The 26,994-nt window shown below is 33.1% G+C and overlaps 1 protein-coding gene across 1 annotated transcript; it reads right to left on the reverse strand.

The window, feature by feature from the left end:
• On the reverse strand, positions 1-25,297 carry Trx2 (Thioredoxin 2). The gene is made up of 3 exons (XM_023158803.2): positions 25,135-25,297; positions 4,564-4,707; positions 1-365 (listed from the first exon to the last, which is right to left on the reverse strand). The coding sequence occupies exons 1-3, from the start codon at positions 25,156-25,158 to the stop codon at positions 216-218; spliced, it is 318 nt and encodes a 105-aa protein (XP_023014571.1). The 5' UTR covers positions 25,159-25,297; the 3' UTR covers positions 1-215.
• Positions 25,298-26,994: the final 1,697 nt, after the last annotated feature.

Below are 26,994 nucleotides of genomic sequence, written 5' to 3' on the forward strand. Positions count from 1 at the left end.
TACATTCACTGTAGTTTTAACAATTTATTATATTGTTTTCCAATACATTTCACAATCTCAAATTACATGTGCTGCTAGAAATGATTTCAGGAAATTTAGAATAGCAAGAACAAGTATAAAATGATAATTCTATGCATTATAATTAATTTAACATGGATACAATATTTGTTCAATACAATCTGAATAATTTATAGAAGGCAAATTGGAAAATGTATTTATTTATTTGAGTCAATTGTTTGTTTCAACTTTTCATAGTTTGCTCCACTGAAGGTGGTGATGACTTCCTTATTTTTGATGAAGACGAACGTAGGCATGGAGGAGATATTGTATTCCATGGCAATATCTTCACATTCATCTACATCAACCTGCAATGAAGAAAAAAAAAAAGATTATACTATGTATTAACAGAACTAGACATTTTAAACTCTTTTATAATGATAATAATAATATTCATTTATTTTTCACGTTAAAATGTATATGATTTTTTTACAAAAATTGAATACAGTAATAAGAAAAACGCCACTTGAGGTAAAATATAGGTATTTTAACAACAGAGGATCTGGTAGTCAGAACAAATTAAAATACATCAAAACTGTTGGTTTAAACATCTGTCGATAAGTGTAGAAATTTTTTTTGAAGATGGTAAACTTTCAACATGACATGAAAACTGATTTATTGTTAAAATCTTTCATTGAGGTAACCAATTTGTTGAATATTTCAGGAACAAGGTAGAGGTGACGTTTTTATATTGCTGTTCCATGGCAGGTATTAATAGGTCTGTTGATCTAGTAGAGTAGCCACGATTTTTGCTGTTTAATATAAACTTAGGAATATTATGATGTATTCTTTAAAGTTCTTCAAAGGAATTTTTGCACGATTGTCGCCATTCTGAACCAGCAATAACTCTGATAGCATACTTCTGAAGTATGAATACTTTTTTGGTAGAAGCACAAGTATCCCATTTCAAAATTTCATTTCGTTGTATATACTTAACAAGGATTCTGCAGTAGGTACAGTGATTACTTATAAACCTTATTGCATAACAATTTCACAAGGCGAGTCGATATGGAAACTCCATATGAGTGTATGATCTATAGGACAAGATGAAACTTTGAAGTCTTTATTTTCAAAGATACCCAAATAATCATTTGGAGTTTATGAAGGAGAACTTCAATAATACGGTTTTACTTACATTGAGCGACAAGTGATTTTTTGTAGCCCAGGCAATCACTATTTTGTAGACAGGGCACATTTTTTAGGTTATTTGAAATAACCATCTATGTGAATATAGAGCAAACAGAGATCCAACGTCTAAAGCTTCAATTAATAAGTTTAACAAGAACATTCAAAATTTCATTCAAGAATACAGAGCCCACAAATGGATTCAAATATGTGAGGCCATTCATGAGAAGAAGGGCAAATTCTATTGGAATGAAATATAGAAATTATCCAAATACAAAAAGGATGGAGTACATACTAAAAATATTATAGATAACAATATTGAATATGAGTTACCTTCCGAAAAAGTTTACATATTTGCTAAAAACTTAAAAAGCTACAAAGAAAGCGTCAACTTGAACTTTGACCGTAATCATTATGAAAATGTGAGGGATTGCTACGAAAACTTCTTTTCGCAGGTACTCATACAAGAAAATAATACATTCAATGCAGATGAAGAAGAATATTTTGAAATCTTATATCAGGAAAAAAACTCAGCTCCAGGGCATGACTATATCACAAGAAACATGTTGAGAAAGCTGGATTATGAGATTCACAAGTATATCATAAAAAGCTGTGAATTTTGCCTCAAAACTCATTATATACCTGACAATAGGAAAATGGGCACAATAATTACAATTCCCAAACCAAGCAAGGATCACTCCCTAACAGACAGTTATCGTCCGATTACTCTCCTGCCTGTAATTGGTAAAAACTTTGAAAAACTTTTACGAAACCGTTTACTCCAACTGCTTAATGATAAAATTCCAAGCAACCAGTTTGGATTTAGACAAGGAATATCTACTGTACATCCTCTCACGATTATCAGGAACAACATTGAAACAACCAAGCTGAACAACAACAAAACGGTATCGATCTTTCTGGATATGAACAAAGCATTCGATAGCATCTGGCCAAGCGGTTCGGTCGATAGCCAAGCGGTTCGGCATGGGTGCTTTGTTCACTCACTCGAATTGACTGCCGTGTTGGTCGGTGGTTCAAGCCCTAGTCTGAACGATCGATCTTCACTTGCTATCGTCCAACCCGTGTTAGGAATCACACGTTAAAAGGTAAGACCTCGTTAATCCTTAGCTCGCACAAGTTTCGACTTCTGAGGGTTGTCGTTCGTAGGGGTGCGACAGCTGGTTAACGGAAAAACAGATTTTAAACAGATTTTTAAACAAGGGTGTTTTATTCAAACTGCATCAACTGGGTTGCCCTAACTATCTAATACATACAGTTAGGAATCTGATAATTGACAGGAAACTGGGAGTTGAAATACTGAGTAGTTTTTCAGACGAATTTATCCCAGAAAAGGGAGTTCCACAGGGTTCACCGCTCTTACCATTGTTATATAACTTATACAGCTCCACCTAGGTGTTACACTTGATTCCAGAGTAAATTTCAACAGCCACGTCAATAACAAAAAAAAAAGAAAATTATTGCATGAGCCGCACATTTCACAAGTTTGACAAACTCGGGAGCAGGTGCAAACATATCAACAGCAAGCCGAATATATAAACTAATCTGTCGTCCACTTATTGAATACTCGCACCCACCGTTTATCAATATCAAACAAACGGCCTTGAAAACAATTAAAGTAGCTGAAACAACGGCTATAAGGCAAATAACAAGATTAAGGCATCCCAATAACCCCAAACACAACCCTCCAAACCCTCTGCTGTAGCAACTCACTGGTATTATCCCTATCGACGAAAGACAATGTAGAAATCATTAGAAAGTATGCTGTGACAAGAAACCCCCATGCAAGAGTACGACATCCGACACCCAACAGAAACACTGTTAGAAAAATTAACACAACTTTATCAATGAAATTGTTTTCTTTGTTCAGTTTTATATCCATATAATATTTTTATTTTATTTTTTTGATATGGTAAAATAAGCTATGTTGTATCAAAGCCAATTTTGTTACAGGGGTGGAAAGACTTCGGTCGATAGCCAGTTGAACAAAATTGTAATTTTGTTCAATGAATTACAATTTTTTCTTCAGATGATGTGGTGCTGCAGGTTTTTTCGGGTTTTCCTGCAGCTGAAAAAGCAAATGCGCCACTGGAATCAATGAAGTCGCCCCGGAGCGCCAATTAATTTTTATTGTTGTTTTTATTTTATTTTTATCGTTGTTTTAATGAAATTACTTTCAGTGATGAAAAAAAAATTACAATTATTATTATTTACCATATTGAAGTATTCATATTATGTTGAGGGGCAAAAAACACAGAGGATGGAACAATATACAGCAATTTCAATATTATTTTTCATAAAATCAAGGTCAGTCTCAGCATGTTATGTGATTCCAATAAAATGTTTATTGAAGATACTTGTCATTTTTAGATACTTCATTATTACCTTCACAGTTTACATTTTCCTTGAATTTGTTACATGCTTTTTGTATTCTATTGCCATCTAGTTTTTGGTTTGTTAGTATTTGTATTATCATCATTGAATATTTCATTATTGATCTTTAATTTTTCCCTATGTTCAAGATCTTTATAATCCTTATTTATTTTGACACATTCAGAATACCGAGATACTGAATTTTTCAAATAATTGGGTTTCTGAGTATTAAAAAATGATTAAAATGTTGAATATTGCAGTAAAGGCAGAAATATAATGTTCGACTGCTATAAATTTAAAGTAATAATTCGAAGAAAAAATGACCTTGTCAGGAATTAGGCTGTTTTGTGTGTGTTGGTATCAACATTAGTGTTTTCTAGAGAGATAGGTATATTTTTTCTGGATTCACTGAAGCAGCGTTTTGTAAAAGAAGAAATGAAAATGAAAATGAATGATTGATCCAACCTAAACCTTCTAGGCGTTCCACATTATATTTCAAGTGAAAAAATAGATACTTTTCAACTTGAGATAGTTTCAACTATCATTAAAAAAAAAACTCAATTTGACAATGATTGTGTTCTATTCTTCGAAAACAACTTCAACAGAAATTCCTGACAATAAGGGCAAAACAAATTTTGGGCTGAAGCTGAATGCAACTGAAAACTGTTATTTTTGTCATTCACTTCTTGTAGCTCGGTACATTTTTCAGTCTGAATCATCCCTTTCTTGCCTTTTCAATTATTACAAGCCCACGTAGTTGAAAGAAGTAATGTAATTATATTCATTCTACGCCAGAGGGTCCAGCCCGTATCGAATCATTTGGCAAATTCAATACATTTCATGGTTAGGTAGGTGAAATCATATCCCAACTTGAAATTGATAAATATTAGATCTGGAAATTATATTCGATAAAAAAGTATCGATTCAGAAAATCAATGTTGAATACTACCACTTGGATGGACACTTCAAATGAATCAGTTCTCAACTTACTTTCAAAATGAGTATGTCAGTGTACTGATTGGCGAGTTCTTCCAATTTTGGAGCGATCATTTTGCATGGTCCACACCAAGTAGCGTGGAAATCGATAACGACCAGTTGAGATCCGGCATCGCTGAGTTTTGTGTCGAGTTCAGCCTGAAAAGATATTCTGAATAAATTGGTTTGTAATCAAAAATAACTATGACATAGTATGTAAACACAATCACTTGCGATTTAATGAATTCTGAACCTCAAAAATAAATGTCCAGTCAATACAAGGTATTTCGTTTTTTATTGGATGGTTGAAGTCATGAAATGATCTATATAGGCTCCAAGTACTATTATTGTTTCCTACTTATGATGTGGAATGACAAGGTAAAGAAATAGCGCATCATGGTCATATTATGTAACAAAATGTTCATTAGTTGTGCAATTCACCATCCGGTCAGCAGAAATTTATTTGATCAATAAACAATACAAAAAGCTATGTTGAGATTAATGCAGAGTTTTGTGTTCGACGTTTCGGCTCCCATTTTGGGGCCATTTTCAAGAAAGTCATGTGGCATCGTCAGTACCGAGCAGGTGGTCCTCGATTGAAAACAAAAAATACGTGAAAGAAATTTGAAGAAAACACCACAAAATCACTTCCTTCCGACGTGCATTTCGCTAGCCATGTTAATATTCATTAGGAGATGATTCAGTTTTCATAATTTCCTGATGATACTCACTTAATTAACGAAACCCATGTCAAGGGAGTGTTTTGGTGTGGGAAAGTTTTTTCTTTAGAACTAATTTCACCTAAAAAATCACCTTGTTTATTTGAATGAAATTCCTATGGCACGGATTGAATCAATTCATCGTATGGATGTTAATATGAACTGCCATTGAGACAAGAGCAGAGTTGCTTTTTGCGGTGAAATAAATACAATACGTTATGAAAAAATGAGTCCTTCGTCTTCTAATGTTTTTCAAAACGGTGATGATGAGGAGATAAGACAATTATCTTATCCTGAAACTTCAAAGTACACTATTTGGAATGATAGTGTTTTATGTAACTGAAATTTTATATAAATGCTCTTTCAGATATTACGTTGTGTAACGTTTCAATAATTAATGTTTGGAGAAAGACTTATTTTTGTGTAATTCAATGTTTTTATGGAAGTAGTTGTTTCGAAAGGACTTTTTCGTTTCGTGTAATTCAGTATCATGTGGAAGCAGTTGATTTGAAAGGATTTTCGAAGTGATAACTTCTTATGGAGGGTAAACAGCTTCGTTACCTAACGCGTAACAGCGCCAGTTTGTCTGGCTTCCCTTTCTCTAACGTACACGTTTTTTTTTTTCAGTTTGTATCTGAAATAAATTTCTGTGCATGATCTTTACATCTTTTTGATGAGTTTCTATTGTAGTTGACTTCTTTTTTCCTCCATTCGGAAGCAGGATTTGCTGATTAAGAAAGCTATTATATGGCGAAACATGTGTCGCGGTTTTGTAAACCTCAGTGAAAATCAAAATAAATCTTATTATACTCAATCAATTATGAATACTGCTAAATTGAAATTAAAAATCAATGGGTGTCATGCTGGGAGACCTTGGTGGCTAAATGGACAGAGTGTGTTTTGTTGTTCTTCTTCATCGACTATCCGAATGCCACCAACGTGCGTTTCACAAACCAATTTGGCCGTCAAGAAGGGTATTGCACTTCAGTGATTGGGAAAAGTGCTTGTTTTGGACTATTACTAGTATTTGCCGGTACATTAATTTTTTAACTTATCTTACTTATACGTCTTTATAATGGGAACAGTTGTCCATCTAGTTCAGAACTGAACTGAAAAATTATTTGCTCTGGACAGGATTGGAATAATACCATGAATCATCATACATCACATAGGTAAAAGATGAATTATAAAGATGACGTCAGCTTATAACGTAACATATTACTCATTCGTATGCCCCACTGAGATTGGATGATAACTAATGGAATTACTACGAATTTCAAAAAAGCATATGACTATTACCACTTGATTAGTATATAATATGAACTTACATACACTTATAGTTAATGTATGTAGATTGACCTTTTAATATACCATCATAATCTACGTTTAACTATTTTGTAAAGAGGTACCTAGAAGAAATTGTTTCAGGAATTCGAAGTTGAGATCCAGTTGTTGCAGAATCTTTAGAGATAAATGGGGAAGAATTGAAGGAGTCCTGATTGAAAAATAATCGTTAGAACGAAAACTTTCGAATATCATGTCGAATACATTTTTCCTTATTATAGTTAAGCATTAGGAACATCTGATATGAATATGACGATAATGAGTTGTTTTTATAGCCGACTCGATTCCTATTTTTGAGATCGATAATAGTTCGAATATGGCAACACTTTCATAACTACGCTGAAAATTCCGACCTTTTCGTGCAACTTGCATCGATACTGAAAATAATTATTCATTCCCTCACGAACAGGAAAAACTGCAACGGAATTATGTGATGGAATCGGCCGATATTTGATGAAAATCCATAACGTATTCAAGAAACACTTTATTGTGAGATTTTCACTAAAAAGTTTTACAAAAATGCAACACGTGTTTCGCTATACAGTAGCTTCTTCAGGCGCGTTTCTAGTTTATTTTTTCGATTTTTCGATCTGTTATAACAAATTCTGCTATTTATTACAATAATACAGGTCCATATTAAAAAAGTTGATGAAATCTAACGAATGAAACGTCACATTGCAAATTGGTTTATATCAGATTATAACTAATTCGACAATCCTAGCTTTTGGCGAATATTTCAAAAACAACCATTGATTTTCTCGATCTGAAGAAGGGGAAAGGGATTATTCTAGTTTACCAAAATATGAAACTTTTGTCCAATTTAACCTACCTTATAGGTCTTACCGTTTCCGAAATAGCAATAGTAGGATCAGCTAAAAAAAACAACTGCCAATGAGGAACGAAATTTGTTTAGTTTTTGAAACCCTGTTACATTACGTTGATGTACCCATATTCTTCATGTTTTTGACGAAAGTGAGGTTTGTATGTGTGAAAATAATTTTTGTTTCAGTTCTTGAATGGCCTATTTTGTGGAGATCATAAATGAAAGTAATTTCGTTAAGTATAATATCCAGCACAGCGCCCCACCCTAGTAACGTTATCATTTTTGTTTATCTGTGCTCATTCAAAAGTTTTAGTACTTTAAAAAGCTTTTGAAGAAGGAAATTTTTGGCTGTTTTGTTATGATTTAGAACAAATGTGAAGAAAACAATGAAAATAATCAGGAGGCAGTAGACATGTGTACTATTTTGAAAATTCGTCTAGTTTCAGATAAAAGTTCATATGGATAACTCCATTATATTTTTGCATACAATTTTTCCCAAACATGATGAACAGATTAAATGGAAAATTTCCAAATGGTTGTAGTTGGATTTCAGTTGAAAATGATTAAATATAATCAACTATTAAGGAGCTAAAATATTACTGGAGTTTTTTTCCCAACACCAAATCGTTATTTTTAACACCTCGACACGTGTTTCGATCACCAAGTGATCATCTTCAAAGAGGAAGATTAAATCTAAGAACTATAGTAAAACCAATAATGATTGAGAGTAAAGCGCGTTGTCATATCTAAATTTTACGTTACCAGTTTATAGCAGAATCAAAATATAGTAAGCAGTAGAGTTGTAAGTTGTGGCAAATTATAGATAATACACAATACTAGTACGATTAAAAGGTATTATTTATGACAAAATCAGTAATAAGCTTGTAATGAGTAATACTTATACATTTCCTGATTACTGATCAGTTAAAATTCATTATTTTCTGTATAGTGTTAGATATTTATTACAACTAGTGGCAACGCTGTACGCAACGATATTTCTGTCTTTGTCACTTTACCGTAACTTCCATCTCATCGTTGCAGTCCTCACTCATGTACTTGCAGCCATGACCGTATCATTGGTTTGTGAATTATACAGCGTGAATTGTACGTTTTACAGTTAAGTTAGTCAGCAATCGACGTGTTGTGATAATAATTGGTGAAAATAATAGTGCTAATAAGTGTTTAAGCGTTACATAATTATATTTCTACACCGTTCTCAAACTACTCAAAAAATGGGAGACATGGTCGGGCCTTCCACGTCGAAAAAGGTAAAACGGTCGGAGTCTCGGTCAGTAAGAGAAAAACAAATTGTACTGCGAGTATTTCACTGTCTTGAAAGAGATCATCAGCCACCAAAAGATGACTTTGTGCATATGTGCTGTAATTCTACGTGTGTACCTCCGAATAACCAACCGGGCATTTCTACATCATTAAGTTCCACAATTACAAAAGACAAATTAGTTGATATGTGCTCTGATTATACCGGTGTACCAAAATCATAGATTTACAAAATACTAAGAGAAGCAGAAATTCATGGGGACGTACAAACGCCAAAAACTAGTAGCGGACGAAAAAAAATCACAGTTGATGAAGAAGCCAAAACCAGTATTCACAGTTTCTTTTTCAGAAATGAGCTGTCCACACTACAAACAGTTCTGGAGGCACTTAGCGATCATGAATTGGTCCCAAAAATGGGTAAAGAAACTTTTAGGAAACTTGTACCCGAAATGAAATTTACGTACGGAAAAGTTGACAGGAAAAGCATTCTCATTGAACGTCAAGAAATAATAGCATGGAAAAGAAACTATCTAAGAAAAATTGACGAATTTCGGAAGCTCAAAAAAAATTGTACTTCATGGACGAAACATGGGTTAACCAAGGACATACGGTCAAAAAAGTATGGCAGGATGGTAATATAACAAGTGCACGACAAGCCTTTATTGAAGGTTTGTCAGTTGGGTTAAAACAGCCATCTGGAAAAGGTAGTCGTCTGATAGTTACGCATATAGGAAGCGACAGTGGATTTTTACCAAATGGTGAATTAATATTTAAATCTAAGAAAACAGCCGACTATCATGAAGAGATGAATGCGGAGGTGTTATAGTTTGAAGGCATCATTCAACTTGTGGAACCTGGGTCTGTCATCGTCATGGACAATGCACCATACCATAGTCGACATTTAGAACCATTACCGAAACAATCATGGAAAAAAGCAGCAATTCAAGAATGGTTAATTAATAAGAACATCCAATATAACAAAGATAGTTTAAAGGCAGAACTACTTCACCTAACAAAATTACACACAGAAAAATATAAAAAATTCGCAGTGGATGAAATGGCGTTAAGTCGTGGAATTACAGTTTTAAGGTTACCACCATACCACTGCGAATTGAACCCAATAGAATTAATCTGGGCGCAAGTAAAAGGATATGTGGCACGAGAAAACAGAACATTTAAATTAGTGGACGTGCAACATCACCTACAAGAAGCTATTCGAACTGTTTCTGCAGAAGACTGGAAGAAATGAATGCAGCATGTTTTAAAAGAGGAGCAAAAATGTGGGACGTAGACAACCGTATTGAACCAATCATAATTCACTTTGATGATAGCAGTAGCAACAGTGACGAATCTGAGGTTGAAGATTAGACGAAAATTTGTACATTTACATTTATATTATATTCTATTATCAAAAATTTGTAGTTTGTATTTTCTAGTACCCCTGATGATGAGTTTAAGTTACTCGAAAGCTTGAGAATAGTTATAAAGAGTTCACTTATCAATTGCTGCAACCCAATAGTGAAAAAAAGTTATATATATATATATTACAATGTAGGTTTTCACGGATGGTAGAATATGATGTGTTGTTCTTCCGGGTGTTCATCCGTTGGGTACTATTCGGTAGTCGACGTTTCGCCATCATCTCAGATGGCATTATCAAGACGAGTTACTGCTTCGCTTCGAGAGGTGTAACAATATATATATATATATATATATATATATATATATATATATATATATATATATATTGTGTTTTTTATATTAATATTGTTAATTTATTTGGTACCTACTATAGTTACCACGATTATTAGTCCGTTTTCATAAGGCCCACCTAATGACTACAACGATTAGGTAAATTACGATAATGCAAAGTTTTAATGAAATAAATAAAAAATGTGTATGAATATTTCAATTAATTGTACTAAGAATTTTTCTTTCATTCTTAACCCTCTCAAAAATTAATAAGCACGCCCCCGATTTGCTGTCAACTGGGTTTACTTCTACTCTCAATCATTATTGGTTTTAGTATAGTGCGAGCTAATCCTATTTATGCTATAAAGGTAACCCATACAAATAAATCATCCAGGCGTACCAACCATACAGGTATACCAACCTGTGTGTTTAAGTGCACACTTAAAATATGGAAGACCTGAAAAATCAGCAGTCGCCCATCATATTTTGCAATGTGACTTCATAGACTTCCATAGACTTCAGTTCATTAAGATTAGTTAGACAAGTTAACAACAACAGGCAACTAGATGCCTATGAGAGTGTAGAAATAAGTAAACAATAAAATTATGAATAACGATGACGGACCTATACCAAAGAGCATAATATATAGCTTGTTAAAATAAAATAAAATAATGTTGGGTTTACTTATTATTACATAAGGACACATTGCAAAAATAAATTTGGATAGGCAATATTGTTAAATTAATTTTTATATAGCTGAAAATTGTTTTATATAAACATATATTGTAAAATAATAGATAAGGCAAAATAGTAAAATTAATTTAGGTTGGTATACCTGTATGGTTGGTACGCCTGAATGGTTTACCTTTATAGCATAAATAGGATTAGCTCGCACTAGTTCTTAGTTTTAATCTTCCTCTTTGAAGATGATCACTTGGTGATCGAAACACGTGTCGAGGTGTTAAAAATAACGATTTGGTGTTGGAAAAAAAACTCCAGTAATATTCACTACTAACTACACCAATGGTTCCAAACAGTGCATCATAATTAAGGAGCTATGTAATTTGGCGATTCATATGATATATACTGTTATGCCTAAGTGGACTTGAGTTTTTTCATTTATTTAATAACTAGCGATCACTGCCGACATTTTTTTCTGTAATAGTGTCTCCTCAGCTCGATAGTATTTTGGTTCTGGCGAGGGAAAATTGTTTTCAATAGATTTAATCGATACTGCTTCAAGATCACTCATTACAGAAATATTTTATGGAAGATTACAAAGTTCGTGAATAGGCTACAAAAATATTTACAGGTTTCCTGCAGACATCTCAATAAAATAATCTTATAAATTTTTTTTATCTCAAGAAAATATTTTTCAATTTTAGGTTTTAATTTCTTCCATCTCCCGTTTTCATAGACTAATCCCGTTTAATATGCAGAGCTGATAACACATTCTTGCTTTTCTACAAAAAGCTAATTATTTAGATATACATAAAATAACAAGAATACTAACACTTGTTATTTGAGATACACCACAAAATATAATTTGTTTGCTAGTTTGTGTAGGAGTTTTCTGTGGCAAAAAATCGAGATAAAATGCAGGGCTGCTGAATTTTCATACTTTACATTGTTCTGGGCTATTCATTGAAAAAATATCTCAAGTGTGAAGCAAGAAGGGTCTCATAACAGTTGAATAGATGCTCCTATTATTAGTTATTGCGTCATTAATGTAAGCTTTCATCTTATATGTCTTATCGATCTGCATTTCTATATTTATTTTTATTCTTTGTTCTTATTCAAGGACTTTCTATGGTAATAAAAGGAAAGAAGTGATAAACTGTTATGTTCACAGAGTAAATATTTTTCATTCATTTGAAGGGCGACAGAAATTGTTGACAAGAAGAGCCCACTTCCTTATCTCACACAAGTCTAACGGAAATTTCCGACAATTGACGAAAGGATAATTTTAGACGGCAGCAATTATGTATACATCCTGGTTCAAATGATACTCAAAAATAAGAATGACCATGAGCTACTTTTTTAAATTTTCACCCAATCATTTATGGAAAACAACAACGATGTTTTCCATTCTATAAAACATAAAAATATTGAAAAAAATGTTTTCAAGAAGATTATGCCGTAAAGAGTCTTTTGTTTAAGTGTAAGTATTCTATAGTTTCGGCGTTAAGCATCAACTCCTGTTCCATCTGAGGGTATTGTTCTGTAAGACATCTTGTTACCAATCTCAGATTTTTTTGTAATCAACTTTCGCCGGAATTCTACGGAAAAAAGGTTCCGCTCCAGAGAAATACTTCTTTCTCTGGCTCCCTTTTATTTGTCAGGACATCAGCTTCATTTCCATCAATACTACCTTTGATCTGGCACATTTGGCTACAAAAGAAATGTAATGGAATGAATGGATGAAAGAGGAATATCTACCGTGAATCTCTACAAACTCCTTAAATCCAACTCGATTTTCACACAAGCACTGCTGGGTTTGTTCTCTTCCTAATCTAACGTACATTTGCGTTTATTCCAATCAAATAATGCCATTTTGATATAAAGCCAAGTAGCCCGAAATGTATCAATGTTTTGCTTTTTCTGAGTGCTGTGTCGTTAAGACTCGAACTTTGAGAAATATTTTCGTTAGATTCTACTCTGTTTATGAAATGTAAATTGAAAAAAAAAAAATAATTTTTTGCAAATTACTTCTAAAAATGTCAACCTTCTGGTGTCATCCAAAATATTGTTTTCAATGCAGTTTATAATGCAAATTATGCTTTTTTTTAAATTACACATTCAAACAAATAAATTTGAATTACGAATTCCTTTGTTTTTCGAATTGTCTATTCCGAACACACAACTTCAAAGTGCTTATGTACAATTTGCTGTATATATCAAAAACATGGCAGAGATGACATCGATTTTTTCATTTACTTGAATCACTTTGATGAATTGATGTTACTACGTGGTAGGAAATCATCATGTACAAGTTTGAAAATGTCCTTATAAGACGAAACTACAGTAACGTTAGTTCCGTAACTTTGTTTAGAAAAATGACCATTGATATTTTTGGATACGTACAGCGTCATCTGCCCGCGAATACATCAAGGAATGATGTCGATCTATCAGAATGTTACGTGCAGCGCAATCTGCCTGCCCGTAAAAATAAGTTTTAATCTCCTTATTTTTAATTTAAAATCTACCAATTGACCTCAAGTATAGGCGAATAAACATATTTGATGTAAGAAAATGTAGTCATAGTAATTGAAACAAATATCTTCAGTAAACATCATTATTTTCTAAATGCAGGTTGATAACCTCTCACACTTGTTATAAATTTGGGATGTATCTGTGGAATCCCCGCTATTATTGATTACCATATCAATAATTACATATTGCAGAAAATCGATGAAATCATCATTATAATATTTCAAATAATTTTAGCTTTTCTTCGTTTCAAAATATAGTAAAGCAGCACAAGTAACCCAAAAATAGTCTGATATTTTGAACTGACAAATAATACTATTTATCATCGCAAAATCGTGAAGTTACATCATTTTGATGGTCTTTGATTTGTTGAATGTGTCCCCACACATAGCAGAATAACTTGATGACGTTCCGTTTTTTAGGTTATGACAGTTGACATGGTGCGCGAAAAGACAATTGAGGTTATGAAGTTTGTGATTGTCCACGCATTAATAATTGTTATATAGAAGCGAAGTCAGCAACAACAATATCCACCACAGTGTTATTTAGAATGCCGAAAATGATAAGACCGAATTTTTCACAACGGAGCTGCACTGCGATTAGACTGTGGAATATGGCGAATCAATCCACTGGAGATGAACAAGAAATCGCAGACGAGCGTCGTGTTCAGTGCTGCCAAATCGAGAGACAGTATTTTAGTTTTCGCGCGGAAAAATGTTTCCTTTAGTTACGTGGTGTATATCTATGAAATCTATTTTTTAGGTTGTTACACCATTCTACTGTTTTTGTGAAACAGAATCTACTGCCAAGCATGAAAATGACGTGGCAACTCTGGCCGTATTACTATGTCCCGACTTCGTGCTCCACAAATACCATATAAAAAAGTTAATAGAACTGAGCTAATAAAACTTTAATAAATTCTAGGGCGTACGAAGTTCGCCGGGTCAGTTAGTTTCGCCTAATCGCAAATACAAACGAAACATTGAGTTTCATGAAATATTATCCTAGCAGAATAATTATCAGTATTAGTTACGCAAGAACATTGAAAATAAATCTTATCTTCGAAGTAAAAAATATCACCTGGCGGAAAGAATAAAGACAGTGCTATCTAGATAAGATTTCCATATATTTATGGATATTTGTACTATCAGATGTAATTAACTATACTTAGGTAAAAGTAAAACAATTTCTTCAAGTATGTTCTCAATTCGATTACACGTTGCGTTGTCCTGTATACGTATATTCAAAAGTTTCAATGAATAAATCATATCACATTCTGATAACCGTGTCGAGGAGAGGTGAATTAACTAAGAAAATAGATACTTCAAATGAATTTCGAAACATTTCTCTCCCAGCTTTTCTATACTGTAGGATTTTCCGGATGCCTAGCAAAAATACCTACTTCATGAATTTCTACTTCCATGAATATTTGGTCGTTTCCTTCGACCATTTTACTTCTTATAGAATAGACCCCTCTAATATGAAGATTACATCAAATCGAATCGAAACATTTCAACTTTTCATATTTGATTTTAATGATGGATTGACAATTGACTGTTGAGAGTTTACCATTCTAGTCCTTTGAATAAATTGAACAGTTAGGCGGCAAAAAAAATTTTGTCATATTGTAAGTCTGAAAATTTTGGTAGACCGTATATTTTTATTGAAATACTTTTGGTTTTAAACTCAATAGATGGTATTTAGCGATTAAATTTACATACTTTCATTTTTAAAATTATTCAGATAAATTAGTGTGAATTTACACACTAAGTACACCAGCAGAACATTTTCCTGTATGGTTAGTTGTCCGATTCCTATTTATGCGAAATTTTGAATGGCCTATTTCTACTTGATTAGTAACGCCTCAATTTCGAATTTTTCTAAGTTCCTGTATATTCATTACCTATTCATCCTAAACAAATCGCCTTTCAATTTCAAATTCAATTAAACCTTATATCAAATTTTCCTCCGCGTTATTCTTTTTCGCGAGTTACCATCTTCCGATCTTGTCTGTTTTCTTCCTGCTGAATGAAGTGTTTCTACGATTCAATTGGTCAACAGCGTATGGATCTTTCGAGGCTTCAGTTCCATATTTTTCCATTGAAAGAATGATGCCAAGGTGGTTGTTAAAATATATAAAAAGAACACAGAACAACCTGATATGATTATCTGATATATTTAAAGCTCATGATACCTAATTTTGTTAGTTAATTCATGGTACTATGAGTGAGCGTTATTATTATTACACGCTTTATATTAGCTTCACCTGCATGTACGTATGTTTGTTTGTAACTCTCCTTTTCATTTCATATCTGGATCTGTATTTAACAGAATTATCGACATTATTGCTTGATCTATTCGCAGGCAGATGGCGCTGTACGTAAGCTTCTTGATATAATCCGAACTCACTTTACATGTATTTTCTTCATCTGAAAAAATGATTTTTTTTGAATTTCAATGAACACGCTATTATTAGCTGCACCTGTATGTAGGTATGTTTGTTTGTAACTCTTCTTTTCCGTTTGATGGCGGGCAGATGGCGATGTACGTAACCTCCTTGATATAATTCGAACTCCCTTTACATGTGTTTCTTCATTTGAAACAAAGTATTTTTTTTATTAACACGCGCGCCTGCTGCCTTCTTTGGGCTTGGTAGCTGATTTTCAGACTCCCTCTCCGGAATCGGAAAATATCTATGGTCAATTTTCTAAACAGTATACGGTTGATTGATCCCAAAGTTCAAATAAAATAAATTCAGTTTGAAAAGACTAAAAACACGCTTTTATAGCAAACGGAACTAAAAAATTAAAAATAAATATAGTTTAAAAAACTTAAAAACACGCTATTAAAGAACATCGAATTATTTTAATATTCCTCTAAATTATTTAATTGTTCCTAATTTGCATTTTCATACGTTTCCATCAATATATCCTATTTAATTTCTCAGCTTTCTAAATGATTACTACTATTATTTCAGTTTAATTTTCCTCTGGAAGAACTGGAAGATGATGACTTGGTGATCGAAATAACGTTTACATTTTTAACAATTCCAACAAAGCATTTCGAGTTCCCCCAGTATTAAACTTCCAATATTCTAGTGATGGATACAAAATGAAAAAGTAGCAACTTCAAGAGGAATCGAAAAAAAAAATGACTAGAATGGAATAGTACCCAAAAAGCAGCTTCAAGTGGTTTTTATTGACTTGTAACACTGGAGTTTTCCCACCATCTTTTTCATGACACACATTTCAACAACATTTTTTCCCGTACTATATTTGTTGAAAATAAATTTTTGTTTGTTCGCTGTAGGGCAAACAACTTTTCAAGAATAAAAAATCATGTTTAATTTTGTCAAGTTATACTATCTTAGTGATATTTTTGATTCGGAGAATACAATTCAGGAGGATTGTGGAAAATAAACATTCATAAATTGATAACCATTTTCACCCGAGAGAATTTTATCTTCTTCGCAAATATTTGTAAAGAATAACGTTTCAAAATTATTTAATGAAGAAATTATACTGAACCGTTTTCGATCAATATACATTTTTCAATTCATATATTTCATTTCATAAATGGAAATGAAATTAAGGTATTGATGAAATATTGTCTCTAATCGATTTCGTGAAAATGAGTTTTCGAGAAAATAAAGTTCAATAAAAGTTGAACGGTATTACTCGGAAAGGTATGAAATTTTTTCATTGATATACTTTAAAATATTCGAGTGATGTATTCCTGAGACAATTAAAAAAAAACTTGTGTCCGGAAATACTTCGTTTCGGAGCTACAGGGTGTTGAAATTGAATTTTTTGTTCGTTTTTAAAAAATAACTTTTGCAAAAAGTTAGTTATTTGCACGAAATTTGGTACCCGGCATTTTTTTTATGTGGGAAATCATAATTTCGTATTAATTTTCATGTAACATCTAGAGGGTGCTGCACACGCTGTCATTATTTATTCTAAATTGCCCTAACGTGTTTGACAATAAACTTTTGGTACTTTTCATGAAAAAACTCAATTCCCACACCTTTTTCATGTAAAAAAAGTACACTTCCTTAACAACGCTGGAGGTGATCGTTTTTGAGATATTCACAATTTTTTATATCGATGCATATTACTTAGCTCCTAGGACGCCAAGTCAAGTTGCTGAAAACATTCATTACAAAAACTAAGTATGTGATGGATCTCGTCAAAATAAACAAAATTTTTCCTATAAAATGTTGATCGAAAATGAATGATTTTCTATTCGGCTGTATGAATAACATTTTGAAAATGAATGAAAGTAAATTGTATCGGAACATTTGCAATTAGTGTAAAAGAAAGATTTGGATATTGGAAATTCATATGACGACCTTAAATTCAGTTCCGTTTGTACATCCAATCGAGTTATATCACAGATTTTTTAGCATGCTATAAGACTAGTTGAAATACAACTCCACACACTTTGCTTTTATCGTAGAAATGGTCAGACAACCAAGATCGAACAACTGGTAGAACAACGAATTGAATTGTCTATTGTCCCTATGCACGGCTTTCCACAAGATCCGAAAACAGTGACCAGTGTGAAGGTAGCCATGTGTTTTCATCCATGTGTTTGGTGAAAGAGAGGCGAGCGCGCTATTCCGCCATAGGTCGTTTCACCGCAATTATTCACATGGCTAGCCATGGAAATTTTTACATTGACAGACTCATTGCTGGAAACGAACTGACGTGATTGGAAATGATTCAAATGATGATTGAAATCTTTTTTTTTATGAAATTAACCGCGTTTTATTGAAATTGTACAAACAACTGATAATAATAGAAGCAGAAAAATAATTCCAAAAGGAAATTCGTTGTTAGGAATATTTTTTCTGTCAATTAATTGAATACACCCCCGACTACCCTTAATTCAATTTTCATTAGAAAAAATCATAACTCCTTGCAGAAACACATTGCTGGGAATTTTTTTTCATGAAACCATCGAATTTGGCATGCTTATTAACCCCAGAAGGGTCGCTGATTTTGTCTCACGAAAATACACCTCCTTCTACCCTTAATTCAATTTTCATTAGAAAAAATCATAACTCATTGCATAAACACATTGCTGGGAAAATTTTTTCATGAAACCATCGAATTCGGCATGCTTATTAACCCCTGATGGGTCAATGATTTTGTCTCACGAAAATACACCCCCTTCTACCCTTAATTCATTTTTAATTAAAAAAATCATAACTCCTTGCAGAAACACATTGCTGGGAATATTTTTTCATGAAACCATCGAATTTGGCATGCTTATTAACCTCAGAAGGGTCACTGATTTTGTCTCACGAAAATACACCCCCTTCTACCCTTAATTCAGTTTTCATTAGAAAAAATTATAACTTCTTGCAGAAACACATTGCTGGGAATATTTTTTCATGAAACCATCGAATTTGGCATACTTATTAACCCCAGATGGGTCAATGATTTTGTCTCGCGAAAGAACACCCCCTTCTACCCTTAATTCATTTTTAATTAAAAAAATCATAACTACTTGCAGAAACACATTTCTGGGAATATTTTTTCATGAAACCATCGAATTTGGCATGCTTATTAACCTCAGAAGGGTCACTGAAAATACACCCCCTTCTACCCTTAATTCAATTTTCATTAGAAAAAATTATAACTTCTTGCAGAAACACATTGCTGGGAATATTTTTTTCATGAAACCATAGAATTTGGCATGCTTATTAACCCCAGAAGGGTTGTTGATTTTGTCTCACGAAAATACACAATTCGATTTTCATAAAAAAAAATTATAACTCTTCGCGAAAACACATTGAAAGTTCATTCATAACCACCTATACTCTGTCCATCCAACAAAAGGAGTGCTTCAAAACAGAGTCGCACTAAGGAATGACCAAAATTTTATTTTTGAAGCTGCAGTTTTTTCATGTGTTTTCAGGTTGAGTTTAGGGACAAAAGTTAGCAGCTTCTTCAGACGTATCATCACTTGACATTTTAAAAATGTTTAACATTGAAATACCGTATATATACACACCACCTCAGGCGTTAAAACAACTGACCACTCCGACTCTGTGGTGCGAATTCCGCCAGTCGATTACAGTTGATTCTGATTAGCCAGCGTAAGGAGGCGTGTTTATTTCAACCAATAGATTTAGTATTGACGCTTCTATAGAAGGGGGTGTATTTTCGTGAGACAAAATCAGTGACCCTTCTGAGGTTAATAAGCATGCCAAATTCGATGGTTTCATGAAAAAATATTCCCAGCAATGTGTTTCTGCAAGGAGTTATAATTTTTTCTAATGAAAATTGAATTAAGGGTAGAAGGGGGTGTTCTTTCGCGAGACAAAATCATTGACCCATCTGGGGTTAATAAGCATGCCAAATTCGATGGTTTCATGAAAAAATATTCCCAGCAATGTGTTTCTGCAAGAAGTTATAATTTTTTCTAATGAAAATTGATTTAAGGGTAGAAGGGGGTGTATTTTCGTGAGACAAAATCAGTGACCCTTCTGAGGTTAATAAGCATGCCAAATTCGATGGTTTTATGAAAAAATATTCCCAGCAATGTGTTTCTGCAAGTAGTTATGATTTTTTTAATTAAAATTGAATTAAGGGTAGTCGGGGGTGTTCTTTCGCGGGACAAAATCATTGACCCATCTGGGGTTAATAAGCATGCCAAATTCGATGGTTTCATGAAAAAATATTCCCAGCAATGTGTTTCTGCAAGGAGTTATAATTTTTTCTAATGAAAATTGAATTAAGGGTAGAAGAGGGTGTATTTTCGTGAGACAAAATCAGTGACCCCTCTGGGGTTAATAAGCATGCCAAATTCGATGGTTTCATGAAAAAATATTCCCAGCAATGTGTTTCTGCAAGGAGTTATAATTTTTTCTAATGAAAATTGAATTAAGGGTAGAAGGGGGTGTTCTTTCGCGAGACAAAATCATTGACCCATCTGGGGTTAATAAGCATGCCAAATTCGATGGTTTCATGAAAAAATATTCCCAGCAATGTGTTTCTGCAAGAAGTTATAATTTTTTCTAATGAAAATTGAATTAAGGGTAGAAGGGGGTGTATTTTCGTGAGACAAAATCAGTGACCCTTCTGAGGTTAATAAGCATGCCAAATTCGATGGTTTCATGAAAAAATATTCCCAGCAATGTGTTTCTGCAAGGAGTTATGATTTTTTTAATTAAAAATGAATTAAGGGTAGAAGGGGGTGTATTTTCGTGAGACAAAATCATTGACCCATCTGGGGTTAATAAGCATGCCAAATTCGATGGTTTCATGAAAAAATATTCCCAGCAATGTGTTTCTGCAAGTAGTTATGATTTTTTTAATTAAAATTGAATTAAGGGTAGTCGGGGGTGTTCTTTCGCGAGACAAAATCATTGACCCATCTGGGGTTAATAAGCATGCCAAATTCGATGGTTTCATGAAAAAATATTCCCAGCAATGTGTTTCTGCAAGGAGTTATAATTTTTTCTAATGAAAATTGAATTAAGGGTAGAAGAGGGTGTATTTTCGTGAGACAAAATCAGTGACCCCTCTGGGGTTAATAAGCATGCCAAATTCGATGGTTTCATGAAAAAATATTCCCAGCAATGTGTTTCTGTAAGGAGTTATAATTTTTTCTAATGAAAATTGAATTAAGGGTAGAAGGGGGTGTTCTTTCGCGAGACAAAATCATTGACCCATCTGGGGTTAATAAGCATGCCAAATTCGATGGTTTCATGAAAAAATATTCCCAGCAATGTGTTTCTGCAAGAAGTTATAATTTTTTCTAATGAAAATTGATTTAAGGGTAGAAGGGGGTGTATTTTCGTGAGACAAAATCAGTGACCCTTCTGAGGTTAATAAGCATGCCAAATTCGATGGTTTTATGAAAAAATATTCCCAGCAATGTGTTTCTGCAAGTAGTTATGATTTTTTTAATTAAAATTGAATTAAGGGTAGTCGGGGGTGTTCTTTCGCGGGACAAAATCATTGACCCATCTGGGGTTAATAAGCATGCCAAATTCGATGGTTTCATGAAAAAATATTCCCAGCAATGTGTTTCTGCAAGGAGTTATAATTTTTTCTAATGAAAATTGAATTAAGGGTAGAAGAGGGTGTATTTTCGTGAGACAAAATCAGTGACCCCTCTGGGGTTAATAAGCATGCCAAATTCGATGGTTTCATGAAAAAATATTCCCAGCAATGTGTTTCTGCAAGGAGTTATAATTTTTTATAATGAAAATTGAATTAAGGGTAGAAGGGGGTGTTCTTTCGCGAGACAAAATCATTGACCCATCTGGGATTAATAAGCATGCCAAATTCGATGGTTTCATGAAAAAATATTCCCAGCAATGTGTTTCTGCAAGAAGTTATAATTTTTTCTAATGAAAATTGAATTAAGGGTAGAAGGGGGTGTATTTTCGTGAGACAAAATCAGTGACCCTTCTGAGGTTAATAAGCATGCCAAATTCGATGGTTTCATGAAAAAATATTCCCAGCAATGTGTTTCTGCAAGGAGTTATGATTTTTTTAATTAAAAATGAATTAAGGGTAGAAGGGGGTGTATTTTCGTGAGACAAAATCATTGACCCATCTGGGGTTAATAAGCATGCCAAATTCGATGGTTTCATGAAAAAATATTCCCAGCAATGTGTTTCTGCAAGGAGTTATGATTTTTTCTAATGAAAATTGAATTAAGGGTAGAAGGGGGTGTATTTTCGTGAGACAAAATCAGCGACCCTTCTGGGGTTAATAAGCATGCCAAATTCGATGGTTTCATGAAAAAAAATTCCCAGCAATGTGTTTCTGCAAGGAGTTATGATTTTTTCTAATGAAAATTGAATTAAGGGTAGTCGGGGGTGTATTCAATTAATTGACAGAAAAAATATTCCTAACAAAGAATTTCCTTTTGGAATTATTTTTCTGCTTCTATTATCATCAGTTGTTTGTACAATTTCAATAAAACGCGGTTCATTTCATAAAAAAAAAGATTTCAATCATCATTTGAATCATTTCCAATCACGTCAGTTCGTTTCCAGCAATGAGTCTGTCAATGTAAAAATTTCCATGGCTAGCCATGTGAATAATTGCGGTGAAACGACCTATGGCGGAATAGCGCGCTCGCCTCTCTTTCACCAAACACATGGATGAAAACACATGGCTACCTTCACACTGGTAAAACAGTGAAGGAATAGAGAATTGAATCAAACTTGGTAAGTAAACCAAGTAGAAAATTTAAGTATGTTCGTAGTGAACTATTCAAAATATATACTCTAAGCAAATGAAGTAGATATTTATATATTAGCATCTATCCAACTTAATACTTTATCTAGGAATACTAGAGAGAAAAAGTTGATACAGCTGAAGAAAGGTGATTTTCGCTCGAGAAAATTCCAAAAAGGACGATCATTTCAAATAAAAAACTTCATCTATTTTCTGAAAACAAAATCGACATTTTATCCCCGAGTTTTTCAGCGCCATCTTACGCCAATAACTTACTCGAATAGTCTAAGAACGCAGTGTTCTCGCCTTATCTGGCGAACCAGAAAAACACTTTTAAAACACTACAAGTTCAAAATGTTTTTGAACTTTCCAAGAAAGGTTTCAAGTTTCCCTTGAAGCGATCAGTGGAAATGAGCAAACTAACTGGTTCTTGCGAATCTAGTGATTCAATATTTTCTTTAACCGTACGGTTTGCATAATAAATGGGAGACTACTCAATTTTGAATGGAGTGTTCCATGTGGGTAGGCGATTCCATCTTTCAGTCAAGATGAATGAGAATACACGGATAATAACGAAATATTTTAATATTCTTGAATAAAAAGTAAAAAGATTCATTCATAGTGATGGAAAGGAAGTCCTTAGGTGCTCCTTCCTAATAATTCAAGATACGAAGAACAACAGTCATATAACAGAAATGTTTCTCTTTTTAGGATTATCTTCTGTATTTTCTAAGATATTAATAATAAAAGCATGGTATTGTTATATTTTCAACTCTCTCCTCATATCATTGAGTGGGCAAGAGGAAATTCTCTGCACTATACTATATATACATATGTGAAATAAAGTAGGTAACTAATCCGAAATAATTATCTGTATGCAAACAAACAAAATAATCAACTATAATTTATGGCAACGAATGGATTTTCCTGAGAAATGAAACTTGGTACTAACATAATTTACGGCAAATTCTGATAAAACGCACTTAACTGATATCTAAAATTTTGAAGTTGCTGGAAGCTGAACGCCTGTTTGACTTTTGAATTCAAGTTAATCAATGCTGCCAGAAAAGTATAATTTAAAGAAAATCAAATCAAATTTAGAGAGGTTAAGTATCACTGTTTCTTTCAAGATCATGTTCGCATCTCTATTGGGAACATTTCTTCAATATTAAAAAAACTTTCCATTGCATTGAAATCTGCAATTATAGCCGCGAATACTTAAAATACATTTGGGCGGTTAATTGGAACAGTTGATAGTGTGCACGACTCACTATCGAAAGATTTTGGGTTCGAATCCCTCTTCGACCAGATATTTTCTTACAAGAAATTTATCTAGTTGAAAGTGGATTAATTCTGCTAAGTGACATGGATGATGGGATTGTGAAAGGCCATTAAACTTCCTAGGAGGCTCCAGGAGTTATTATGGCCTACCCAAAGACGATGCTAATGATAATAGTATGATAGCAGATTTATGCAACACACCTCCTAAGACTAAGAACTAAGATTTCTACCGTAAAAAATCAAAGGGAGCATTCACAGAAACTTGACTGTTTTTGACACTGTTTTTGGGTATAATCTTAGTTACAGTTACTAGTTATTAGGTTTAGTTCTTAGAAAGTGTTGCATAAACCCACTATTAGATGGCGTTGACACCAAAAAAAGCTGAACACCTTCAAAACTTGTGCCTACTTTTCAAAGCTTAACCTATTAATGAATCATATATAATTATAAAAGTTATTGCAAGTGGTGCCTGAATTTGAAGTGAATTGGAAAATTTAAGTCATAAACATTGGTTTTTATGCCAAATTTTCATATATACTATCTTATTCCACATTACTGAATTATTATGAAATCAAATATTCAGATTTGTACTAAGGAATTATGGAAATGACATCAAATCCTATTTGAACACCTTTATAGGATTAGGATTTTAATTACCTAATCATGAAAACGCCGGTATATGTATGTGAAAACCAATATCATAAAAAATACTCGAAAAAATGTGGTTACGACAGTAATTGAGTATCATTAAATTCATTTGGTATTTTATTTGCCTGGAAATGACAAAACATTACAACAATCCTTTTTAAAATATCGTAAATGAGATTTTCTGTGAATTTACACGCATGTAGAAGTTGAATGACGCCAATTCTAAATCCATAATTATTATTGAATTTTATTTAACGCAGATACAAGGAATAGTGTCCTTTCTATATAAAAACGTGATTGTTTCATTCACCACACCTCTTCCATTTCTCAAAATAAAACCATGTCGATAATAATACAATTAATAAGTATACAGTTGATGACTTACTTTGTCTTTCACGTGTGGAATCATTTTTCTTAATGTAATCTTTTAAATAATCACAAAATTGCACAACGTGGCTTTGAAGATGGAGAACTAAATACAACGATGCCGTATGACAGTAGCAAATGATCAAACCAAACGGTAAACGGTTCTGTTTATGGCTATGGCCTTAATTTTATATTGATTGTATCTTTTTTCATTTCAATATATTGAAAAGAAACATACTCAAACACGCAAGCGTTCGTGATTCAGATAATTCGACATATGATCTCATCCAACTAGTATCCCTCATTTCTTTCTATAGCATGTAGAATTATCTACCGTAGGTTGTTGACTAAATCGGATGATGATAAACGTCATGTTTTCAGTGAGTCATGTGTCGTCAAGGTGGCGCTATTGTGAAGGAAGTTGTGGAATAGTACGGGTGCTTCGGATAAAAACTTAATTATAATAGCCCCTTTTTGCAGGCTAACTTATTTTCTTATTCAGAACGGACAGAGAAATATTTCTGAATCTTGATTATTGATCTGTTTGGAATGCATCTTTACTAAGTGAATTAAATTCATTCCGGTAAATATTTACGTTCATATTGTTCTGTTGTTGAGGCTAGTTAATTATTAGTGGTTTAATTATATACAAATAAAACACATCATAGGATAGTCCGCTATAGTTACCAATCGTTTTTATTTTAATAATTAGATCTACTATAAAATTATGAAAAATGAAAAGAGTTCTTGAAGTGACCTAATGAAAAAGTTGGTATTCAACTTTTAAAAAATGTATCTGGCTATCTTACGGATATGCTTAGCGTTTCTTGTAAATTCTGTCCACTGGACATCCATTTCATTTTGGGATATTCAGGATTGATGTGATTATGAGAGTATTTCATTTCGAAAAACTCACCTATCAATGAGAATTTTTTTATGACTTTTTCGAAATAGTTTAGTTTCAACTAATGAGCCAACTTCTGCATAGAATGAAACATCAACTTGAATCAAATTTCCGAAAAACGTAAGAATTCATGGATTAATGGAACATTTGAAAAATATTACCTTTTATTCAGACTAGTGATGCAAATGCACCCTGGAACTACAAGTTCAAAAATACAAAAAATAAATAAAATTGCATAAAATAATTGAAATTGGCTTGTTTCTCTTTACGTAAGTTTCCGTTTACATTTATCTCAAGTTTCTGTTACAATCAAATATCCTTAAAATATTCATTATGGTCCAAGATCTTAGAGTTGCCAGACCAGTAGTTTTTGATGTGAATGGTTGAGAATAGATTTGACATGAGAATATACTTTCAATTTTATACCATGAATACGAAACTTTGTAAATGGGTCACTCATTATCAAATGAATACCTTTGCTGAAATGACATGCTATTCGATTATAAACTATAACACAAATTTCAACAGATATAAACTTTCCAGTTGGAAGATGTTGATTATTCACCACCGTAAAATATGCAATCATTTGCTAAAAAGTGCTAAACAGAAACAACCACCTACTAGTTGTTTCTGTTTAGCACTGGGTTAAAGTTGATGAAAGAGTACCTACTTATTTGTGCTCGATGAAAACATATCGGAAGTACTTAAAAAGATTTCTTCATATTTTACATTCAATTTTCAGTTGACCCATATGAATAATCCATATAAACGACATTTGAATTATTTTTTGACTGGCAGATTCAAAACCGAAAAACTGTGTCAACTATGCTCTTGGTGGTAACTCCATTTGCTCTAGTCTTCCCCGCGTAAAACAAAAGCATAAATTGAAAGTTCTTTTTGGAAAATTCATGCAACAGAAACTTGTGCTCAGGAATTTTTCAAAAAAGGCACCTTCAAAGCAGTTTCTGTTTTCAC

This window comes from Leptinotarsa decemlineata, unplaced genomic scaffold (assembly GCF_025532065.1).
Source record: "Leptinotarsa decemlineata unplaced genomic scaffold, Ldec_3_MD MMD2_tig00026354_RagTag_RagTag, whole genome shotgun sequence".
Classification (NCBI taxonomy): domain Eukaryota; kingdom Metazoa; phylum Arthropoda; class Insecta; order Coleoptera; family Chrysomelidae; genus Leptinotarsa; species Leptinotarsa decemlineata.